The sequence below is a fragment of the Heterocephalus glaber genome, unplaced genomic scaffold, assembly GCF_053883595.1.
Source record: "Heterocephalus glaber isolate CG9 unplaced genomic scaffold, H.glaber_assembly_v1.0 deba00001145, whole genome shotgun sequence".
Taxonomy (NCBI): Eukaryota; Metazoa; Chordata; class Mammalia; order Rodentia; family Bathyergidae; genus Heterocephalus; species Heterocephalus glaber.
In genome coordinates this window covers 220,960-244,644 of record NW_028258202.1, presented here as the reverse complement: position 1 = coordinate 244,644, position 23,685 = coordinate 220,960, and the positions used below count along the sequence as shown (strand labels likewise).

Genomic DNA, 23,685 nt, shown 5'->3' with positions numbered 1-23,685 from the left:
GGAACCACTGAGCTAAACCCCCAGCCCAAAAATAAATAAAGTTTTAAAAAACTACAAAAGGGCTGGGGATGTAGCTGAGTGCGAAGGCCCTGGGTTCAATCTCTAGTACTGCCAATAAGTAAATAAATGTCCCTTAATAATTTGGACTAGTTCTTTTTAGACAGCAAGACAATTTCTAATGAGAGTAACATTTCCTATGAATATTTACAACTCAAGAGAAAAGACCTGGGCCAGGCATGGTGGCACATGCCTGCAAGCCCAGCACTCAGGAGGCTGACATAGGAGGATCACTAAGAGTTCAAGGTCAGCCTGGAATATACAGCAAGACCCTGTCTCCAAAAAAACCAACCCTAATATAGCATAAAGAATTCTTACATAGACAATATGACACTGAATAAAGAAACCCTTAGACTTAGATTTTATCCATTCAGTATCTTAACAGAACTTGGTATCTGGAAGAAGTCAGTGGTTTACAATGTGGATATTCTCTAGAAAGTACCTTTCCAGGCCGAAATTCTGGAAAAAGTTCTGTAACACTTGGCAACAACTTGGTGGCATCATGCTGCATAATCCCAGCCAAAGGTAGGGTCAGCTTTCCATCTTCAGATTCTGTTTGTGTTGCTTCCTGAGGTCCCATCTCAGATTCTGAGTCAGAAGAACTACTGAAGTCCACTTTCTCTGAGGCCAAAGAGGAAGGGGCAATGATGGAGGGCAAGATGATGCCTTCTCCATCTTCAGACACTGAAATAAGGAAGAGAAACCCCTTTGGCATATAACTGTGAACATATTTCTTCATATTTAGCCAACACCCACTCTAAGCTATATGCATGGCTTAATGGCAGGGGATACAGTCCCAAGCACCCAGACTACTAGTATGCAACCCAGAAAACTCTTCAAACTCGTTTCCCACCATCCCCAACTCACCTTGTACATGGTACCCTAGGGTTGTGATGAAAGAAAACAAACACTATTACTACATTTACTACTTTCCATAAGCAACCAGTATTGTACCCAAAGTTGTGACTAATAATAGCAAGATTACATAATTACTTATATCAGTAGGGCCCTTATCATGTCCAGTTCTAGAATTCATAAACTAGATAATTCTTTTTAGGCCCACAGGATAACAAAGAGATTGTTTAGCATAAAGAAAAATCTATACATCCAAAGTTAACAGTAATATTTAGCCTGTAGACTAAAAAAGGAAATGGCTCAAATTTAGGTTAACACAACCTTCAAAATACAGAAGACAAAGCTGGGTATGGTGGCGCACACCTGTGATCCCAGCATTGGGGAGGGGGAGACTGGAAGAATCACTGTGAGTTCAAGGCCAGACTGGGCTACATAGTGAATAAAAGGCCAACCTGAACTACCCAGGGAGACTCCATCTCAAAACAACAAAACAAAACAAACAAAAAAATACAGGAGACCAAAGACACTGTTCTTCCCCCCATCTTCAAGCCTATATAGTTATTACTATTACAGGGATAGGAATCGGTAAGACACTCACTGATGACCTTACCAAACTTTGAAATCTCTAAATACATGGTAGGTGACACTATACAATTTATACACATTCTAGAGTCTTTTTTAAATGAGTAGTTTCCAAACACCAGTATGCAGATTATGGTTCTATCAGAAATTCTTAGGAAACTCTAAATTCTTGGGCTGTACCCAACATCTTCTGAACTAGACTCTCCAGGAGTGAGAATCAGGTATCTCTATTTTTTAGAGACTTGAGGTAATTGTGATAGGCAGCCATATTTGAAAATCATTGACCTAAACTGCTGTCTTCTAAGTACATACTAAAATACTCTTACCAAATGTTTTTTCTTTTTTTTTGGTACCGGGAATCGAACTCAGGACCTTGTGCCCGCAAGGCAGGCACGGCACCACTGAGCTGAATCCCCAGCCCAGTTTTTCCTTTTTTTGAGACAGGGTCTCACTATGTAGTTCACCTGACCTTGAACTCACTATGTAGCCCAGGCTGGCCTCAAACTTGCAGTGATCCTCCTGCCTCAGCCTCTCCAGTGCTAGGATTATAGGTGTGCACCACCACACCCAGCTGTTACCAATTTTTTTTTTGGTACTGGGAATCAAACTCAGGGACTTGAGTTTGCCAGGCAGACACTGCACTGCTGAGCTACATTCCCAGTCCTGTTACCAAATGTTTTAAAAGTAAAACTCCTCATTAAAAATCATTTGCAAAATAAATGTGTTATCATGTTTAAAAAGCAAAACTTTAAAAAAAAAGGTAAAACTTCCTTTTCAATACTAAAATTTGAGACTGAATCATTTCTGAAAGCATCACCTTTCCTATACCAGCTTAATTTTTAATAGTTTCTTATGTGAGTGCCGAAATCATGGACTTATGAATGAAAACTTGCTCCTTAGATAAAAATAGTATCTGCTTACCACCAGTAATAGCATCCTGGTCTTTATCTTTCTTTATTGGTCCTGGGGGTGGAGGTGGGGGAGGCATCAACTTGCAATCAATGTCTTCACAGTCAGCATCATAGTCATCTTCGTCATAATCTAATAAAACCAATAAAATAAGGTGATCTCAATATCCAGAATGTTACACAATAGCCTTGAGATGTCTTGCCACTCAAGAATTTAAAGCACCAGAGGAAGTACTGTCCATGTCCCTTAAGAATACACTAGCGTGGGCCAAGGATTTAGCTCAGTGGTGCCACCACCTGCCTCGCAAGCGCAAGGTCCCGAGTTCGATCCCTGGTACCAAAAAAACCAGACTACACTAGCTCCAGGTGTGGTGGCACACCCCTGTAATCCAACCCAGAACTGGGGAGGCTGAGGCAGGAGAACCACAAGTTCAAGTCCCACTTAGGCCAACTTAGCAAGAGCCTATCTCAGATTGTTTTTAAAAAGCCCGGGTGAGAGGTGCCCGGGTGCACCCTGCCCACGCCCAGCCCGAGCAGGAAGCGCAAGCCACGCAGGACCAACTGAAACCAAGCTGCGCCGCGCCACACCCTAAAGATAGGTGATGAAGAAGTCAAATTGTCATTATTTGCAGATGACATGATACTCTATACAGAAGACCCCAAGAACTCCACCAGAAGTCTTCTAGACTTAATAACCACATTCAGCCAAGTAGCTGGTTACAAGGTCAACACACAAAAATCAATAGCTTTCCTCTACACCAATGACAGACTCACTGAGCGAGAAACAGCACAAATAATTCCTTTCACAATAGCATCCAAAAAACTGAAATACCTAGGAATCATCCTAACAAAAGAAATCAAAGACCTCTTCTCTGAAAACTATGGCACTCTGAAAAGAGAGATTGAAGATGATATCAGAAAATGGACAGACATCCCCTGCTCCTGGGTAGGAGGGATTAATATAGTGAAAATGGCCATACTTCCAAAACTGCTATATAGATTTAATGCAATTCCAATTGAGATCCCAGCAGCATACTTCATAGACCTTGAGAAAACAATCCAAAAATTCATTTGGAACAAGAAGAGACCCAGAATACCAAAAGCAATTCTAGGTAACAAAGACATGGCAGGGGGTATCACAATCCGCAACCTACAACTATACTACAAAGCTACTGTGATAAAAACAGCATGGTACTGCCAAAGAAACACACTTGAGGACCAGTGGAACAGATTAGAAGATGCAGAAACAACGCCAGACACACTCAGCCATCTCATCTTCGACAAAGGAGCCAAACACCCTCACTGGAGGAAAGATAGCCTCTTTAATAAATGGTGCTGGAAAAATTGGGCTTCAACTTGCCAAAGATAAAAACTAGACCTGTACCTCTCACCATGCACTAAACTAAAATCAAAATGGATTAAAGATCTAAATATTAAAATAGAAACTCTGAACCAGTTGGAACAGAGGTTAGGTAGAACTCTTGAAGACATCGGTGTAGGAAAAGATTTTATGAACAAAACCTCAGTTGCCCATGAACTAGCACAAACAATCAACAAGTGGGATCTCTTCTTATTAAAAGGCTTCTGCACAGCAAGAGAAACGACCAGCAGTGTGAAGAGACAACCCACAATGTGGGAAAAAATCTTCACCTGCTCTTCCTCAAAGGTCTACTATCTCAAATCTATAAAGAACTTAAAAAGATCAGACCTCCCAAATTTAAAGATCCAATCCAAAAATGGGCATCTGAAATGAACAGACATTTCTCAGACAAAGAAGTAGAAATAGCAAATAAATACATGAAAAAATGTTCAACATCACTGGTCATTCGAGAGATGCAAATGAAAACAACGCTGAGATTCCACTTCACTCCAGAAAGAATGGCTGCTATCATGAAATCAACCAATAACAAATGCTGGCGGAGCTGTGGGGAAAGAGGAACACTGCTCCACTGCTGGTGGGAGTGTAGCAAGCACTGGGGAAATCAGTATGGAGATACCTCAAAGAACTAGGACTGGAAGTCCCATTTGACCCCGCTATTCCACTGCTGGGGATCTTCCCCAAAGAATTAAAAGAATCATACCACAGTGATATATGTGCGCCCATGTTCATAGCAGCACAGTTTGTAATAGCTAAAACTTGGAAACAGCCCAAATGCCCATCAACTGGAGACTGGATAAAGAAAACGTGGTTTTTTAATAAAATGGAGTACTACTCAGCCATAAAAAATGAGAAATTAGAGACATTTATAGCTAAGTGGATGCACATTGAGGCGATACTCTTAAGTGAAATAAATAGGACACACATGAATAAATACCGAATAGTTTCTCTGGTGTGATAAACTGAAAGTGTAAATAAGGACTAAATGTATAATAGGTAATGTGAAATAGGAAGAAAAAGGGCAAAGGGGAAGGAAGTAGGAGGGCTAGGGAAAGGATAGAAGGGAATGGGATTAATATGAGAAAATGGAAAAATAGGAATAAAATCTTTGTAAATAGGGAGGAATGGAGGGGCTGAAGGGAGGGCTGGGCAAGGGTGGAAAATAAGAACCAAGAGAGACTATGTAAAGGTGCAAATTTCTAATGATGAATGTCATTATATTGTATACCTAAAATGTACCAATGATTAGAATGAATAATCGATAATGCAAAATAGGAAGAAAAGGTCCAAAGGGGTAGGGGTAGTGGGAGGGGCAGAGGAAAGGAAAGAAGGGAAAGGAAAAATGATGAGAAAAAAAGTCTTTGTAAATAGGGAAGGGTGGAGGGCATGAAGGGAGGGCTAGGAATGGGGAAAAAATAAGAACCAAGATGCATTATGTAAAGGTACAATTCCCAATGAGAAATGTAATTGTGTTGTATACCTACAATGTACCAATAAAAGAATTTAATAAAAAATTTTAAAAAATAAAAAATAAAAATAAAAGCCTGTGGATATAGCTCAGTGACATAGCAGTGCTGAGTTTGATCCCTAGTACTTGAAGAAAAAAAACAGAATACATAAAAGATGCAGCTTTTGCCTTCAAAAAGAGATGACATCACAGTATAGACCAATGCTCATGTCTCATACAGGATACAAGAGTTTCCAAGAGCTTCCAAAAGTTGTTTGAAACCTTTTGTTCCTTCTCCTGGTAATATTCTGGTTTTTTAAAAATTTCATCCTGCTCAATCTCATAATTGAATTCAATATTCTTCTTCTGGCCAGTTTCCCCTAAGGCTAGATTTTCTTCTCATCTCCCAAGTCTAGACACACTTTTTCTGTCTACTTTCTGCAGTCTGTTCATTTCACTACTCTTTGGCCATTAGTAACACTTAATACTAATATTCTTTCATACTTGAAACACTCTTTTATTCTCCTACATGCTCCCTATTTACTTTCTCAAGAATCACTCTTTATACTAGTTTTAAGCCCAAAACTATGTATTTTGCCTTCACTTACAACATCTACAATTCCACCACACCTGCTGTCTTAAGAACCTTTGCGGTCAGATATTCAACTGTACCTTACAAAACATTGAAATACCCTCCACCTCTTTTTAATTTCCTTTATCACATCCAGACTCATTTTCTCAGCTTATAACTTTAGCCTATCTCCATCAATCTCTTAACCCTCAAGATGTTTTCCAATCACTCATCAACAGTAGTAATTATAAGAAACTCCATTCATTGAGCTCCCTTTATGTGCTGGGCATGTCTAGCTATTTTTTTTTTTTTTTTTGGTACTGGGGATCAAATTCAGGACTCTGTGCTTTCAAGGCAGGTGATGGAACCACTGAGCTAAATCCCGGGCCCATGTCTAGCTATTTTATATACAACTCTCCCAATAATGCTACAAAATAGGAATTATCTTGACACACAGAAATTAAAAAACTTAGTCATACAGCTTTATATAACAGAATCAGAATTCAAGTCTGATTTAACTACAATACCTATACTCATTCCAATATACTTTCTCCCTCATCAGTTTCTACTAATGGTTTATCAGCAACTCTCAAGTTCGACCTTGGCTATCATATTCCACAAGTGTCAGCCTACTCCAGGCCTTGATAAATTTTTATCTAGAGAAGAACAGATTCCAAGTAGGTCTGTCACTTTGCTCTTTACCTAAAACTTCAGAATAACAAGTAACACTCTTCTAAAGCATCACAATGGAAGGAAAGCCAATAATCATTTACAAGGGCCGGCAATTTAGCTCAGTGATTCCAACACCTGCCTCGCAAGCACAAGATCCTGAGTTCGATCCCCAGTACCAAAAAAATAAAAAAAATTTACAGAGCATTTATCATAATAGTGCACTACAAAGCTGCTTTCCCATCATGTGATAATGAACTTAATTTGCACAAAGCACTATTTTTTTTCTTCTTTTGTTTATTTTTTGAGACAGGGTCGCACTTTGTAGTCCAGGCTGGCCTTGAACTCAACTATGTAGCCTAGGCTTAGCCTCCAACTTGTAGTGATCCTCTTGCCTCAGCCTCCCATGTACTGGGATTATAGGCATGTGTCACCATGCCCGTTATTATATACCAGAAAACAAAGATTTAATTTTTTTTGTTTGAGACAAGGTCTTGCTATATAGTGCAGACTGGCCTTAAACTATGTAGCCCAGGCTGGCCTCAAACTCCCCAATCCTCCTGCCACAGCCTCCTGAGTACTGGGATTACAGGCGTGCACCACCATGCCTATCTAAAGATTATTAAAAATAAGAAATCCAAACTTCAGAAGTTGCACAACTTGTCCAGGGTTAAATATTGAGTCGGGATCTGAAACTCCAAAGTCAATTTCTTTTTCATTATACCACCCGGCCTATTACTAAAGAATCCATGTGGTTTACAATTCTCTGTGGCATCAAATCCTAAATAAAGTATAAATTAAGGTGTTGTAAAATTGCACTACCTTGGTTTCTCATTACTTAAAAGTATATTTTCCATTCCTTTCAAGGAAACCTGCGAGCCAATTCCCCCCACATTATTTGCTTACTTCTCTCTCCAAACTTTTTTCATTTTATTTTTAAGACAGAGTATCACTATGTGACCTAAGTAGCCTCGAACTTGTGGTCCTCCTGCTTCAACCTCCTTAGTGCTGGGATTCCAGGCCTATGCCCCTATGACTGCTTTCTCCAAATCTTCGGACAAACCACATTTCAAACCAAATGCTCTGCTTCTTCTCCACTAAATTGTTTTGGTTTCAAAATTCACCTCCATGAAACCTTGTCTAATGATCTCAGTCCACTCCCAGTTATTCCAAAGAAACACCTTTGTAAATCGAGCCATGCAAGGGGGTCAATGCCAGGGAAGGAGGAAACTATGAAGGCACCCGCGAAGGACAAAAGAACCTGATAATGAGTATCACAAAGTACTATGATTATATCAACTGAAGCCATCATCCTTTTCCTAGAAGCTAACACATAAAACTCAATTAGGAATCAACCCTCCAAGTACAGGATTTAGCTCAGTGGCACCACACCCACCTCACAAGCACAAGGTCCTGAGTTTGATCTCCCATACTGGCAAAGAACAAAAAAAGTGTAATAAAGGAATCACTCCTCCATCCCCTTTCTTACCATCCTGAGTCAAGAAAACTCAAACCTGAAAAGGACAGCTTCAATTGAAAATCAGAGCTGCTGCCACTTCCCCCTTACCTAAGCCAGGGTGCTAAAAATAACAGGTATGGAATTTGACTTAGTTATTCTGGCAGCTCATCAAAAACTAAATGTAACACTCTAGCCAGGCATTGTAGCACACACCTGGAATCCCAGCACTCTGGGAAGCTGAGGCAGGAGGATTATAAATTCAGAGCCAGGGATTTAGCTCAGTGGCACTGTGCCTGCCTTGCAAGAGCAAGTTTCTGAGTTCGATCCCCAGTACAAAAAAAAAAAAAAAAGATTATAAGTTCAAACCCAGCCTGGGCAACTTAGTAACTATGCAAGACCCTGTCTCAAAATATAAAAAAGGACCAGGCCTGGGGGCACACACCTGTAATTCCAATGTTCTGGAAGCTGAGGCAGGAGGATCGTCAAGAGTTAGAGGCCAGCCTGAGCTATATAACGAGTTCAAAAACAATCTGAACTGCTTAGTGAGACCCTGTCTCAAAAAACTAATAGGAATAGCGGGGTCAGGTGCAAATTTCCAATGATGAATGTCATTATATTGTATACCTAAAATGTACCAATGATTAGAATGAATGATCAATAATGCAAAATAGGAAGAAAAGGTCCAAAGGGGTAGGGGTAGTGGGAGGGGCAGAGGAAAGGAAAGAAGGGAAAGGAAAAATGATGAGAAATGAAAAAAATGGAAATAAAGTCTTTGTAAATAGGGAAGGGTGGAGGGGGTGAAGGGAGGGCTAGGAATGGGGAAAAAATAAGAACCAAGATGCATTATGTAAAGGTACAATTCCCAATGAGAAATGTAATTGTGTTGTATACCTACAATGTACCAATAAAAGAATTTAACAACAACAACAAAAAAACCTAACAGGGCTGAGGATTTAGCTCAGTGGTGCCACCTCTTGCCTCGAAAGTGCAAAGTCCTGAGTTCAATCCCCGGTACCAAAAAAACCAAACAAAACCCTAAAAATAAAATAAAAATAAAAATAAAAATAAAAAGGGCTGGGGATATAGCTCACTGTAAAGGCCCTGGGTTCAATCCCCAGTACTCAAAACAAAACAAAAAACAAGAAAAAAACAAAAACACTACCTAACTGTAACAGTCTATACAGGAACATGAGCTTACAGTTGGTTTATGCCTTCTTACTATGAGTAATTGCTTATTTATTCCATCTTCCTCACATGATGACAATATCCCTGAAAGTAAGGGCTATATATTCCTCATGGGTTATTTCTTGTGCATGTGATACAGTTAATTACCTTTATATAAGAAGCACTCAAATCTAGTCCCTGGCCCTGAAGAAAATAATTTCAAGTATTTATGAAAGTTCTATTTACATTTCTCAGCAGCATATAATTTAATCTGAAGAGGTGGACAATGAATAAACAGTGAGTAACTTCATATAAATTTCTTTTCTTTCTTTTTTTTTTTTTTTTTTTGAGATAGTCTCACTATGTAGTTCTGGCTGGCTTTGAACTCATTATTTAGTACAGGCTGGCCTCAAAGTTTTGGCAATCAGGCCAGGTGTGGTGGCACACACCTGTAATCCCAGCACTCTTGAGGCTGAGGCAGAAGGATCTCTGTGAGTTCAAGGCCAGCCTGGGCTACATAGTGAGTTCAAGGCCAGCCTAAACTAGAGACTCTGTCAAAAAAAAAGAAAAACATAAAATTTAAAAGTAAGTAAGTGAGGGCCAGGGATTTAGCTCAGTGGTTCCACCACCTGCCTCGCAAAGCACAAGGTCCTGAGTTTGATCCCCCCAAAAAAAAGAAAAAGAAAAAAAAGAAATTAAAAATAAGTAAGTGGAATTAAAGCCTGAGTATGTTAAGACTGCCCCAAAACAAATAGGACAGCAGTCATTTAGACCTAAACTGACAAAGGGAGAAGCAGAGCAAGGGCATAGAAAGCAAGAATGGCAGAAAACAGACAAAGAAACCAGAGCCCAAACAAAACTATACAGCAAGAAAATGCACTGGAAAGCTCTACCACTGACACCAAAGAATCACCTGTGTGGCAAAGAGGCTGCATGCTTCCCATTGTCTGCTGATACCTTCGGCTTTCATCTTCTGCTACCTCGTTGATGTCTGAATAGTCCACAGCATCTTCTGTACTCCTGATCCATCCTATAAATAAAAGGTGGGGGAATCACAAGAAAGAGCAAGTAATTCCCACTCCCTCAAATAATCCCCATTTAAGCCAGGTGTGGTGGCGTATGCCTGGAGGCTGAGGCAGGAGGACTGCTGTGAGTTTGAGGTCAGCCTGGACTACATAGTGAGTTCAAGGCTAGCCTGAACTACATAGCAAGACCCTGTCTGAAAAAAACAAAAATAAATAAATAAAGTTCCCATTTAAAAGTCCATATACAGTAGCAACTAGCCTCCTCTCCCACCTTACTCCCCATGACCCAGGCCTCACCTTTATCATTTACCAAGGCACCATCAGTCCCCGTCAGTTCTTCATTTGCTGTGAGTTCAGTGATCAGGCTGCCCAGACCCAAAGCACCCAGGCCTGCCAGGTGCTTCTTGCACTCCTGAAAAAGGGACAGCACTAGAGTAACAACTAAACCAGAGTGTCCCACACAAAGCTTATTTCCCATCTGAAAAATGACTGCGGTCTGCTAAAAGGAATGTTCACATTCGAGAACTGTACAAATCTCTCACCAAATTCGTTGATTAGACCATACCCAATTTCATGAACATTAAGAAAAGATTACTCAAAGAATCACCACCAAGACTGAATGGAGCAGCAGTTCTCTTGAATAAAGGCAAATGAGCTCATCCGGATGAGAAAGCAAGTCCTGGTCTTTTTTGCTCTTTTGTGTGCATTTGTTGCAGGGGAGGGGAAAATATTGGTCAGCAGTTTTATTCCTTGAAAAATGAACTGATACGAAAGGTGTCAGTTGGGCACAGGAAACCGTGTGAACGTGTGTGCACACACTGGACGTTCCACCTAGGCCGTGCGTGGCACCAAGAGATGGCCCAAGCAGTGCTGCTGTCCCTGCTCAACCGAATGGGGCCGCGACACAATGACTGCTGAGGTTTCTATCCAGCCCTCTGGCTCTGTAGCCAGCTCGGCCCAGCGGGAGTCAGTAATGCAGTATCGGGAATCTACACGAAGGTTCTCAATGCAGTGGGTTGAAAACAACTGCACTAGGCTCAGCCATTATTTTCTGTCTAGCTAAGAAAAATGTCAGCTTCGCTGCTACCCACCTCTGTGTCCCATACTTCCTGGCCCTGCCCACCGTTTTCCTTTCTCTCTTTCCTTGGGCAGAAGTAGGCCCTCTCACTCTACTACTCCCCAAATCTCTAAGGGTGGTATCCTGTTCTGTTGTGTTCCTTGCGCCCTCTCACAGAAAGCCACATCCTTTCTAGCCTTTCCTAAGTACCTGTACTGCCGTTCTATCTACTCTTCTTAGCCACACCACCCCCAGCCCTGTCCCCAAGCCCTCCCCTCACATCGTCCAAGACGCTTTCCCCCTCCAGCTGCCCAGCTCCATTGATGTTGCCGAACAGGAAGCCGGTTAAAGAAAATGGGCCTCCTCCAGCAGAATCTTCATCGCTGTCTGTCTCGGACATAATGGCGCGAAGGCTACTAGTGGCGGTTTAAGTCGACAGCAAATCCCAAACTGCCGCCTACCCCGCCGGAAATAAAAATACCAGTCGCACAGAAGTGACACGCAGAGACACATAACCGTACCGGCCTACACCGGAAGTTAAGTAAATTTAAGTGGGAGTAAACGGAAAGACCGGCTGTCCTACGAGAAAGCAGTATTTGTAGACTACTTTACTAACTATTTTTGATTGGACCATACAAGATCGGGAGGCTAGACAGGTGAAAAGTGATTGGTCAAAGAAAACGTTCAGTCCTGCCTTTTGAACTGCCTGAAGCGTAGGATATTCCTCCAATCAGAAGGAAGGGCTGGGTCACGTGGTTATGACCTGACCACCGCCCCCGCCCCCCCCCCCCGGCCAGTCACCAAGCTACAGTGGTCTATGGAAGTGAGTTAGAGTCAATTACTTTTCTCGTCTGTGCTGTCTGTGGCTTCAACGCTCCTTCCCAAGGGAAACTTAAGTTTAAATTGTGAAGGCGGCTCCTAACTGTGCCAAAGTTACCGTCGTTGCAAATTGCTTGTTGTGAAGTGACATTTCCCGGTAGTAATAGATTTTTCCTCCCAACGTTTCGCCCCCGCCCCCGCCACGGGGGATTGAACACTGAGCTACATTTTTTTTGTTTTTGGTCTTTTGAGACAGGGTCTCGCTGCCTTAAGCTCACTATGTAGCCCAGGCTGACCTCGAACTCGTGGTTATCCTCCTGCCTCAGCCTCCCGAGTGCTGCGATCACAAGCGTGCGCCGCCACTCCGGGCTCACCATTTTTTATTTCAGACGGCTTCTGGCCGAGTCGCTCTAGCTGAGCTGGAATTTGTTATGGGAGCTGTTTTAGCCTCCCAGAGTGCTTAGAGACCTGTGCCACCAGCATTTTACTTCAGGAGATGTGAAAGATTAGGAAAATCAATAACTGTTCTCCACCTTAGATTCATGATTGTTAACATTTTTTTCCCCTAAACCATATGAAAGTGCGTTACAGGGTTAGGGTGTAGCGCAGTGAGTGATAGAGCACTTGCTTAGCATGTGTGAGGACCTGTGTAGTAGGATAACCACACCGCTAAATTAAAAAATCTTGGGCTACAAACATCATGGTTGGGGCCGGGTATTTAGCTCAGTGGCACCGCGCCTGCCTCGCAAGCGCAAGGTCTTGAGTTCCATTCTCGGTACAAAACAAAACAAACATCATGGTTGGTTTGTTGTTTTGACAGGGTCTCATTATGTAACTCAGGCTGGCCTTGAAGTCACTAGTCCAGGCTGACCTCGAACTCGCCGGTATCCTCCTCCAGCCATGTGCCACCACACCCGGCAACGTGGTTCTTTTAACTCCTAAAATGGACATCTTACTATATAAACACAGTACCTTTATCACATCTTAAAAACTTAAATCAATATTGTTAACATATAGTTAATATTTAATTTTTCTAGTTGCCGTAATTGAGTGCATTTTACATCTTATCCAATCCAGTATACATTCAAAATTAATGCACGGCACCTAATCATCTCCCATTAGTCTAGAATTCACCAGCCTTTTATTTTGTTTTATTTTGTTTTTAATGAATCCAGGCAGATTTTCTGGAAAATATTCCATGTTCTAAATATGTCTGGGTTTTTTTCTTCAGATGGGTTAGGGGTATTTTATCGGCCATAAGAAGACACATTATCAAGTCATCCCAATATTGGGGATGCTAAATTTTGGTCATAAGGTGGTGACTGCCAGATCTCCCCATTGCAAAGGTACATTTCCAGCTTTTATAATTAACAAATGAACTGTAGGTGATACTTTTGAGCTTATGTAAATATTCTGTCCCCCATCACACTTACATCCAGTGGTTTTGATATCCATTGATGATCCTTGACTGACCAGTTTAATGGTAGAGTGTAAAAGGGTGATTTTTCTAATTCCTAAGTCTTTCTAAATTTATGTGTATTAATTGGAATTGCTCAGTAAAGAACTTTTCTGTTACCTCCTTTCTTGCATTTTTCTTTATTATTTTACAACATAGCACCATCATTATTTGTTTTGATGCTCCAGATGTCCTAAATTTGCCCAGCAGGAACCACTTCATGTTGGTTCCAGGGTGTATGTGTTTTGTTTTGTCTTTTGTTTTTTTAAAGACAGGGTCATGCTACGTAATTCAGGCCAGCTTTAAACTCAGTATGTAACCCAGGCTGGCCTCAAAGTGATCCTCCTGCCTCCCAAGTGCTGGGGTTACACATGTGCCCCACCACACCCAGATTTCCTGTATGCTGTTCTCTCTCTTTTTCTTTTTTTTTGGTACTGGGGATCGAACTCAGGATCTTGCACCTGCGAGGCAGGCAGCGGAACCACTGAGCTAAATCCCCGGCCCTCCTGTATGCTTTTGACATGACCATTACTCTTTGAGCACTTCCTTGCTTTTTAGTATATGATGTGCCAGATTTTCTCTGTGTATTCCTGTCTTGGACTTGATAGCCATTTTTCCAAGGAGCCTGGGCTCTTTCTTAGTGGGCAGTAGTGTTCAGAAACTAAGATCGAGGGTGGGCATGATATGCACAAATGTGTACCCTGGGAGGCTGAGACAGGAGGATCACAAGATTGAGCCCAGTCTGTCCTCCTTAGCAATTTAGGGAGACCCTGTCTCAAAAAGGGAGGTGGACTGAGGATGTAGCTCAGAGTAACAGCCTTGAGTTCAATTGCCAGTACCAGGGGAAAAAAAGAGAAAGAACAAGGGAGACAGAGACCAAGATCTGGGGTATCATTGCTTGTAGGCCTTTTCAGTGGAGAGAGCTTAAATAAATGAGGTTTTTTTTACTAGTAATAGTTCCAACACTACAGAGTTTTTTCTCACCTTCCCTTACTTCATATTTGTATCTTACTACTTTTTTTGTTCAATTTTTTTTGAGACAGTATCTCACTATGTATCTCAGGCTAGCCTTGAACTCACTATGTAGTCCAGGCTGACCTTGAACTCACAGCAGTCCTCCTGCCTCAGCCTCCCAAATACTGGGATTACAAGTGTTCACCACCACACCTGGCATATTATGTTTATTTTTTTATTAGTATATGTTTGTAGTACATAATATTTATATTTATCTAAGGGAATAGGTATATGTACTTAACATCTTAATTCTTTTTGTTCCCTTTCTTCTCCTCCTCCCCCTGTAGCTAGATCGCCTTCCCATTTTCAAAGATCTGTCTCCCTGTTTCCTATTGTCTTCTTTTGTTTCTGTAGATTTATACTTTGGGTTTCTCATATGAGAACTTATATGATATTCAAGCTTCTGTGTATGATTTATTTCACTTAACATTATGGTCTCAAGGTGAATCCATTTTCCTAAAATGACTCAAATTTATCCTTCTTTAAGAGTGGCAGAGTAGGGCCAATCCACTTTTCAGTCCCCCTTCTGCCTCTCCTAAACAGAAGCTTTCTTTCTCTCAATAAATTTTTCCTACTCTTAACCTCTATTGTTCCTAGAATTCATTCTTCAATTTTAGAGAACAGGAACTCGCGTTTCAGATATCTAGCAGGTTTGGGAGTTATATCTCTTTCCCCTATATCATTTTGGAGGTCTTCCACCGAGATTATCGGTCAGAGTTAAGAGTTTGCTTTTATAGGTTCTAACTTTGGTCTTTTTGGTTCATAGATTGTAATTTTTTGATTCATAGTCTTTGGCCATTTGTTTCATAGATTCTGGTTTTTGTTTCATAAATTCTGGCCTTTGTTTCAGCTTTTCTTTTTAAAGTGTCTTAATTTTAAGTTGTATGTTTTATTTATTCTTATTTTTTATTTATTTCTTTTTTGGTACTGGGGATTGAACTCAGGACCATGTGCTTGTGAGGCAGGCAGTGGAATAAGTTGTATGTTTTAAAATTTTTGCAAATTGTTTGTCTCTTATGATGCATTGTCCTTTGTTGCATTGGTATTAGATCTAATAAATTTCTTGTATGTTTTCTTTCAGTTAGCTTAGCTGTATATTGTCTTAAAATGATATATAAATGTCAGTAATGAAATCAAAATAAAGTGTTTGCATAGATACAAAAAAAAAAGAGTGGCAGAGTAGTACTCCTTTATGGATAAAGAAAATGAGCCTGGTCATAGATGTGGGTTTAAATTCCATCTTCTGCAAGTGTGTAACCAGTTTTTCCAGCACCACTTACTAATGAGGCTATCTTTACTTTCTCTTGCCTGATTGCTTTGGCTAATGTTTCTAACATTATAATGAGTAAAAGTGGTGATAGTGGACATCCTTGTCTTGTTCCTGACATTAGAGGAAAGACTTTCAGTTCTCCCCCATTTAATGTGATGTTGGCAGTAGGTTTTTCATAAATGGCTTTTATCAGATCGAGTTAAGTTCCTTTTATACCTGTTTTCTTCAGGGTTTTTATTATGAATGGAAGTTGGGTTGGTTTTTTTTTGGTACCAGGGATTGAACTCAGGACCTATTGCTTGCCAGGCAGGCACTGAGCTACATCTCTGGCCCTGGAAGTTGGATTTTCTCAAAGGCTTTTTCCTGTGCCTACTGAAATGATCATGTAATTTTTGTCCTCTCTTCTGTTTATGTGATATATTTATTGATTTGCATATATTGAACCATTCTTGTATCCCTGGATGAAGCCTATTTGGTCATGATATATGATATTTTTGATGATTTGTTGTATTGTTAGACAATATCTTGTTGAGGATTGTGTCTATGTTTATTTGCTTCTCTTATAGTAAAAACATTGGTTCCCAACAAGAAAATAGTTACTGTTTCAAAATTACAGGACCAATACCACACCAACAATAAACCCAAGGAAAGTTCAGGAGTTCTTTACATTTTTTTGTCCTTAGAATATATCCTATTAATGGGGCTGCAGATTTAGCTCAGTGGTGCCCGCACCTGCCTTGCAAGTGCAAGGTCCTGAGTTTGATCCTGGGTACCAAAAAAAAGAATATATCCCATTAAGGGAGGAGAAGAGGACATAAAAAGAATAAGATCTGTTATGTACATATGTACCAACTCCCCATGATGAATGTGTGTGTATATATATACATCATATATACTGTAAATATTTACTAATAAAAACAAAAATTTAAAAGACCATTATCTAATAAAGATATACAAAGTACAGTACTATGTTTTGGGGATTTTTTTTTCTTTTGGTACCGGTGGTCAAACTCGGGTCCTTGCGCTTGCAAGGCAAGCAGGGGAACCACTAAGCTAAATCCCCGGCCAGCAGTACTATGTTTTATTTTGCACGTACCTCTTTATAATGCATAATACATCCATCCAAGGAGTTGGTATATGTACACATCCATCTTATTCCTTTTTACTTTGCCTTCTGCTCCCCTCCCTCTCCTACCATCTCTAGATGACTTTCCCATTTACAGAAGGTCTATCCCCCTGTTTCCTTTTACCTATTTTTATTTAGGAGGCTGAGACAGGAGGATTGCTGTGAGTTTGAGGTCAGCCTGGGCTACATAATGAGTTAAAGGTCAGTCTGAACTACATAGTGAGACTCTGTCTCAAAAAAAAAAAAAAAGAAAAGAAAAGAAAATGGAAAGATATCCCCTGTTCCTGGATAGGCAGAACGAATACTGTCAAAATGGCCATACTACCAAAACTGATACATAGATTTAATGTAATCCCAGTTAAAATAGCAACAGCATTCCTCACAGAAGAAGGAAACACTGTCCTAAAATTTATATGGAATCAGAAGAGACCCAGAATAGCAAAAGCAATCCTGGGCAACAAAAACAAAGCAGGAGGTATCACAGTTCCAGATTTGAAGTTATATTACAAAGATACAGCAATAAAAACACCATGGTACTGACACAAAAATAGACATGTGCATCAGTGGAACAGAACAGAAGGTGAAGAAACAACCCCAGGCACATTTAGCCGTCTGATCTTTTGGGGATCAAACTCAGGACCTTGTACTTGCAAGGCAGGCAGTGGCACCACTGAGTACAAGGTCCTGAGTTCAATCCCTGGTACCAAAAAAACCCAACACTAACAACAAAAAAACCAACTTCCATTCATAATAAAAACCCTGAAGAAAATAGGTATAAAAGGAACTTAACTCAATCTGATAAAAGCCATTTATGACAAACCTACTGCCAACATCACATTAAATGGGGGAAAACTGAAAGTTTTTCCTCTGTCAGGAAAAAGACAAAGATGTCCACTATCACCACTTGTACTCATTATAATATTAGAAACAGGGCCGGGGATTTAGCTCAGTGGTTCCGCCACCTGCCTCACGAGTGCAAGGACCCGAGTTCGATCCCCGGTACCAAAAAAAAAAAAATTAGAAACATTAGCCAGAGTGATCAGGCAAGAGAAAAAAATAAAAGAGATATGTATAGGAAAGGAGGAAGTCAAATTACTATTTTTACAGGTGACATGATCCTTTACATAGAAGACTCAAAAAATTCCACTAAAAAAGTCCTAGAATGAATAACCAAATTCAGCATTGTAGCAGAATACAAAATTAATAGCCAAAAATCAATAGCATTCCTGTATGCTAATGAACTGAGAAAGAAATTAGGAAAACAATGCCATTTGCAATATGTACTTCAAGCTGGCCTCAGCCTCCGGAGTTCTGGGATCACAGGCACGCATCACCACACCCAGCCAGAAGGTATCATAGGCAGCTAAATTGGATAAAAAGTAATAATACAGTCACAAAGGGACTGGGCTGTCAAGGAAGTCAGTGAAAGGTGAACACATCAAAACTGGCTGGAGGCACACCTGAATAAGGCAAGACTAGATTAAAGTTACATTGGCCAGATTTACATACTTCCCCAAGGGATGAATGGAAGCTTGAGATAATACTGTAATTGGTACCAACCTTTTGGGATTCATTCTTTAATTTCAGGGGACACGAACTCAGCACATCTGACATCTGGCAGGTTGGGAGTTATATTTCTCCTATGTCAAAGGTGCACTTAAAAACATATTCCAGAGGCCAGGGATGTAGCTCAGTGGCAGCGTGCCTGCCTGGCAAGTGCAAGCTCCTGAGTTGGATCCCAAGTACTGGAAAAGAAAATACTCCAAGGTCTGAGGCTATGGCTCAGTTCGAGTGATTGTCCAGCATTCATGAGGATTATTTTATGATATTTACACAAAAAGTCAAATGCAGAGAAGAGCAAGAGATCCCACTGAGGGCTGGGGATGTAGCTTAGCGGCACAGCACCAATCTGGCAAGCGTGAGGCCCTGAGTTCAATTCCCAGTACAAAAAAAAAGTTCTGGCCATGCACCAGAGACCCAAAGAATCCAGCCAAGGGCCCAGATCCCACAGCAATGTCCCACGCAAGTCCAGCTAAAGGCCTAGAGTCCAAGGCAAAGTCCTTCATGAGTCCAGCACTGGCCTAGAGCCCACAGCAATATCTCATGTTTGTCCATATTGAGGATCTGGACCAAGAGGGCACAAAGGCCAGTGGTGGAAGATAGAAACCCTATGCCAGCAGGGTGAAGGATTTGTGTCACCAGGCTGAGGGAATCTACACTGGAGCCAGGAAGCAATGCTCACGACAAAGATCAGAGCTCCCTTGATGAGAATAGCACCCATTCCCAGCAATGGTGAGGACCTGAGTTCCTCTGCCAATGAGAGAACCGCCAAGTTTGCATCAGGAAAACCACCAACAGCAAGCTTCTCCAAGAAAATCAATAGTCCACGATCTTCCCCTCCAGTTCGCTTTTTATACCTTTAGCAACAATCCTCAGGTGAGTCTTCCATGCCCAAACCATGCTGATTCAGTTCAGCTGGGTATTCCAAGTTGACCACTGGTTAATCCACCACACCATACAATGGAATATTGTTTAGCAGTAAAAAGAAATGAAGTAATTATATGTGATATAAAATGGATGGACTTTGAAAACATTACACTAAATGAAGTGAGTTACAAAAGAACAAATACTATATGATTCTGTATATATGAAATGACCAGAAAAGATGTGTAAAAGCCAGAAAGTTGTCTAGGGCTGGTCGTGGGGTAAGAATAGGAATTAACACTTGAGGCATTTTGGGGGCGATAAAAATGTTTCAAAACTACAATTTGGCCAGGTGCGGTAGTGCACCCCTGTAATCCCAGCACTTGGGAGTCTGAGGCAGGTAGATCACTGTGAGTTCCAGGCCAGCCTGGGCTACATAGTGAGTTCAAGGCCAGGCTGAACTACATAGCGAGACCCTGTCTCAAAAAATAAAATAAATAAATAAATCTGCAATTTAATGTCTGCACAACTGAGAAAACTTACTAAAAATTAAATTCTATGCTTGAAATGAGTGCATTTTATAATATGTAAATTATTCCTCAATAATATTAGGGTTTGTTTGTTTTTGTGGTGGTGGGGATAAAACCTAGGGCCTTGCACGTGTTAAACACATGCTCTACAACTGAGCTACATTGCCAGTCTCAGTTGTTTTCTCTCTTTTGGCAGTACTGGAGATTAAATTCAGGGCCTCATGCTAGTTAAGCACATTACCACCAAGCTACATCCCCAGACAAATTTTGGTTTAGAAAAAACATGGTTTTGGCCAGTCATGGTGGCACATGCCTATAATTCCAGCACTTGGGACAGTGAGGCAGGAGGATTATGAGTTCAAGGCCAACCTGGCCTACACAGTGAGACCCTATCTCAGAAACCAAAATAAATAAAGCATAGTTGGACACTGGAATATAGTGGCATGAGGAGGAGAGGAAGGAGAGAAGTGGGTCCCTGGGGCCCAGAAATGATCTCAAGCAAGAATTGAAGTCCATGGGGAGAGTGAGGAGAGAGACTTCAACAAAGAGGAGGGAGATAACAAGCAGCGCTCTCTCTCAGAGCCTGGACTCATGGTGTGGGAATGGTGAGTCGAACCTGCAGATGCACAATGACTACTGGCAACCCCAGAGGCCTCCATGGAGAAATGCACAAGTGGAATGGAGCAGTGGACGCAGCAGACTGCAGTGGCTGGTGAGTTATTTGGGTTCAGATGTCACCCAGTAGAGGATGTGGGCCAGTAGCAATCTTGGAGAGGGGTCAACTGAGCTTGGAACTCAGAACAGCTATGGGCCAATTCCATCTAGTGGCTCCCTGTGTCTTGGTGAGGGTGCCAAGTTCAAGTCAGTGAGAGGTTAGGGAGCAGAGTTCAAGTCATCAGGGAGCTGAGTTCAAGCTGGCAGGATGTACATGGATAGTGGCAGGCTCAAAAAACCCAGTTCCAACCTCGTAGCCAGAAACCAGCCTGAACTTCAGTGGAACTAAAGGTGCAGGCGGACTGGGATTATCCACTACACCACCATAAAGATATGGCCAGCTTGATGGGATTAATCAATTTGGCTCTGTCTACCCACATTGTCTACCAGTGATAGGAGAGACATGCTTTGAGTTGGACTTTTGTTTCTTTTTCCTTTTCTTTTTTTATTCTTTTTTATTTCTTTCCCTCTTTTCTGGTTCTTATTCTTGATTTATTTTGTTTTTTTCTTGATTGTTTGAACATGGTTTCTGGGTTTTTGTTGTTTTCTGTTCTTGTTTTTGTTTCTTTTCTCTTTCCTCCTGTCTTCACCAGTTTCCCAAAGTTTGTACAATTTTCTTTGTTCCTCCAGCCTTCTTTCTAATCTCTTCCTCTTCTTCTGTCTCTCTCTTTCCCCTAATCCCTCTTAAATCTTCTCCCATAAGGGTAAAATAGCCAGATTAAGGGTTTATTTATTGCATACAATTTCATGGTTTGTTTTAGATTTTGTTATAGAACCACAAACATGTAGGGAACAGGGAAAAGGGATGTTACTAGAACCTCTGCAGTAAGTCCTAGTCTCCTGCGAGCCATGGCAGCACAAGGCGAATTACAGGAAAGGTAGAAAAATGAGACTGAGAAGAAGCTGAGCTTTGGGTCAGATTAGTGCTGCTCTGGGCGGCAAAGACAAAATCCCCCAGTTTACCCAACATTTTATTCAGTACATTGGGAGAAACAAATGTAACAAATGACTTGCAGAGAGTTCAGTACATCCTGCGTAAATAAGATGTAACAATCCAAGAACAATGAGGAACTGAGTAGATGTTTGTTCCTCCCAGGATGTTTTCAGCTCCCAGGATGTTTCTTGTCCTGGAGAATCACAGCATCATTGGATCATTGAGGTCTCAGTTGTGACCGGCGGCCAAAATGGAGCTATGTCTCGGAATTCCATACTTGGGCTGTAGGCAGGAGAACTAGGCTAACCAAATGATTTTACCCTAAAATTATACAGCATTGCTCCCGATACAAATCTAGTTCATAAGGTTAAAGCTGGCAAATTGAGTTACTGCAGTTTCTCGTTTTATAGGGTGTATTTGATGCTATTGTTATTGCTGATTGTACTACTTTAGACAAGGAAACATAATTGTGCTACTCAGTTGTTCTTCCTGGTATATTAAGATTTCAAGTGCTTAAAAAAACAAAAAAAAACAAAAACAAACTATACGCCAGTGCCAAATAACCAGTGGCTAGCCAAGTAAGCAGAAACTTCTCATCCTCAGTAAATTGAAGAGGACCACCAGCCACCAGGACAGGCTTACCACCAGCCACCAGGACAGGGTGAGGAGGACCCCCCCACTCCAGCAGGCTCACCAGCTGACGGGTGCCTCCAACAATTACCCCCCCCCCACCGCCGCCGCCTCTGGCCTTTTGGCTGTGCAGCTGCTTGGTTACACACTGCAGAGGCACAGGGGTACAAAAGCCATTGTCCTGAGCTCCAGAAGTGAACAACAGAGAGAGTCCCTGTCTTAGGCTCCCTGATGAAAACAAGCCCACTGGAAAAGTGGAGGGAATCTTTGCAATAAAGGCACACCAGACCACTGTGATTGCTAAGTTGGAGGGATCATCAGCTCCCATTGGAAACTGGACTTTCTTCAGGGGAAAAGCAGCTGAAACCTGCAGTAGAAACTTGCAGAGTGCAACCCTGCAGGAGGACAGGGAGCTCAACTTGGGACTTGCAACCAGAAATCTGCCTGAATCTCATGGGTCTGGGACTAGCTTACTGAGACTCATTGACTTACAACTGCACACTGCTGCCCACGTTGTCTATTGTGGCAGCAGAGACACACCTTGAAGGAGGCCCTTTATTTTTTAAAGATGATAGATTAATAACTACTATAAATTGTCATTCTTTAAGAGGTACTTGATGCTATGGTGTTGCTGATTGCATGACTTAGGCTAAGGTGTTGTGATTGATCTAAACAGTTGTCCTTCCTAGTATAATGAAAATGAGATAGCCTCAGAGTCATTAGAGACTCAAAACCTAAAGACCAGCTATATCTGGAAGACACCTCTGAGAAGCAATCATTCCATAAGGGTTTTAAATAGATCAACAAAGATACTTACAATAAACAACTTCATAATATCAACCCAGGAACTAAACCAGGGACAGTACCAAAAACAAAAATGAGAAGGCTTTTAAGCAAGTCACAAACCCAGACTTCCACCCCCCAAAAGGCAATTTCTGGGGGAAATGTGCAAAAGTCTGATAATCAACCACCTGGACACCCTGAACTGATAGCACAGGGAGTAACAAAACAGATGAATGAGGCTCTAGAAAAATTCAAAGCAGAAATAATCTCCCAGATAACTACAGAGATGGTGAGCAGAGTGAAAGACATGATTAGAGGCTCTAGAACAGAAACTGATAAAATAAAATAGATGAGCTCAGAAACATGCTGGAAACCATGAATGCCCAGCATAAGAAAGAAATGGAAACAATGATCGCCCAACATAAGAAAGAAATGGAATCCATGAAACAGATTCAAACAGATATTCAGGAGATTAAAAACTCCATTGAAAGCATGCAGAGCAGATTAAGAGAATCTGAAGATAGAATATCAGATATAGAAGACAGGATTGCACTGAAGGACCATGAAAACAGAGATTTCTTAAAAATAGTAAGGGACCATGAGAAATCAATTCAACAGCTGCTAGATGATGCAAAGAAGAATAACATAAGACTGATAGGAGTCCATGAAAAAACAGGAGAAAGTACAATTGACATAAAAAACTGTTCACAAAAGTAATAGTAGAAAACTTCCCAAACAGAGGGGGAGAGTTGGACATACAGAAAAGTGAGGCATATAGAACTCCGCCCAGCCATGATCAAAAAAATCTGCACC

General features: G+C 41.1%; 1 protein-coding gene across 11 annotated transcripts in view; it reads right to left on the bottom strand.

Annotated features, from left to right (window-relative positions):
* Window positions 1–23,685, bottom strand: part of Taf1 (TATA-box binding protein associated factor 1) — a 129,145-nt gene that overhangs the window by 80,772 nt on the left and 24,688 nt on the right. For 5 of the 11 annotated variants that reach the window (XR_015451035.1, XR_015451034.1, XR_015451036.1 and 2 more), the window contains exons 1-5: window positions 11,453–11,701; window positions 10,413–10,527; window positions 10,004–10,120; window positions 2,416–2,535; window positions 500–741 (exon numbers count right to left, since the gene is read on the bottom strand). Coding sequence is in view for 8 of the 11 variants with exons in the window: in XM_087210520.1 (XP_087066646.1) it covers window positions 500–741; window positions 2,416–2,535; window positions 10,004–10,120; window positions 10,413–10,527; window positions 11,453–11,572 (714 nt within the window). In the remaining 3 variants the exon portion in view is untranslated. Of the gene's footprint in view, window positions 1–499; window positions 742–2,415; window positions 2,536–10,003; window positions 10,121–10,412; window positions 10,528–11,452; window positions 11,702–23,685 lie in introns of those variants that run through there. The other 6 variants (XM_087210519.1, XM_087210515.1, XM_087210517.1 and 3 more) reach the window with 3 other exon arrangements.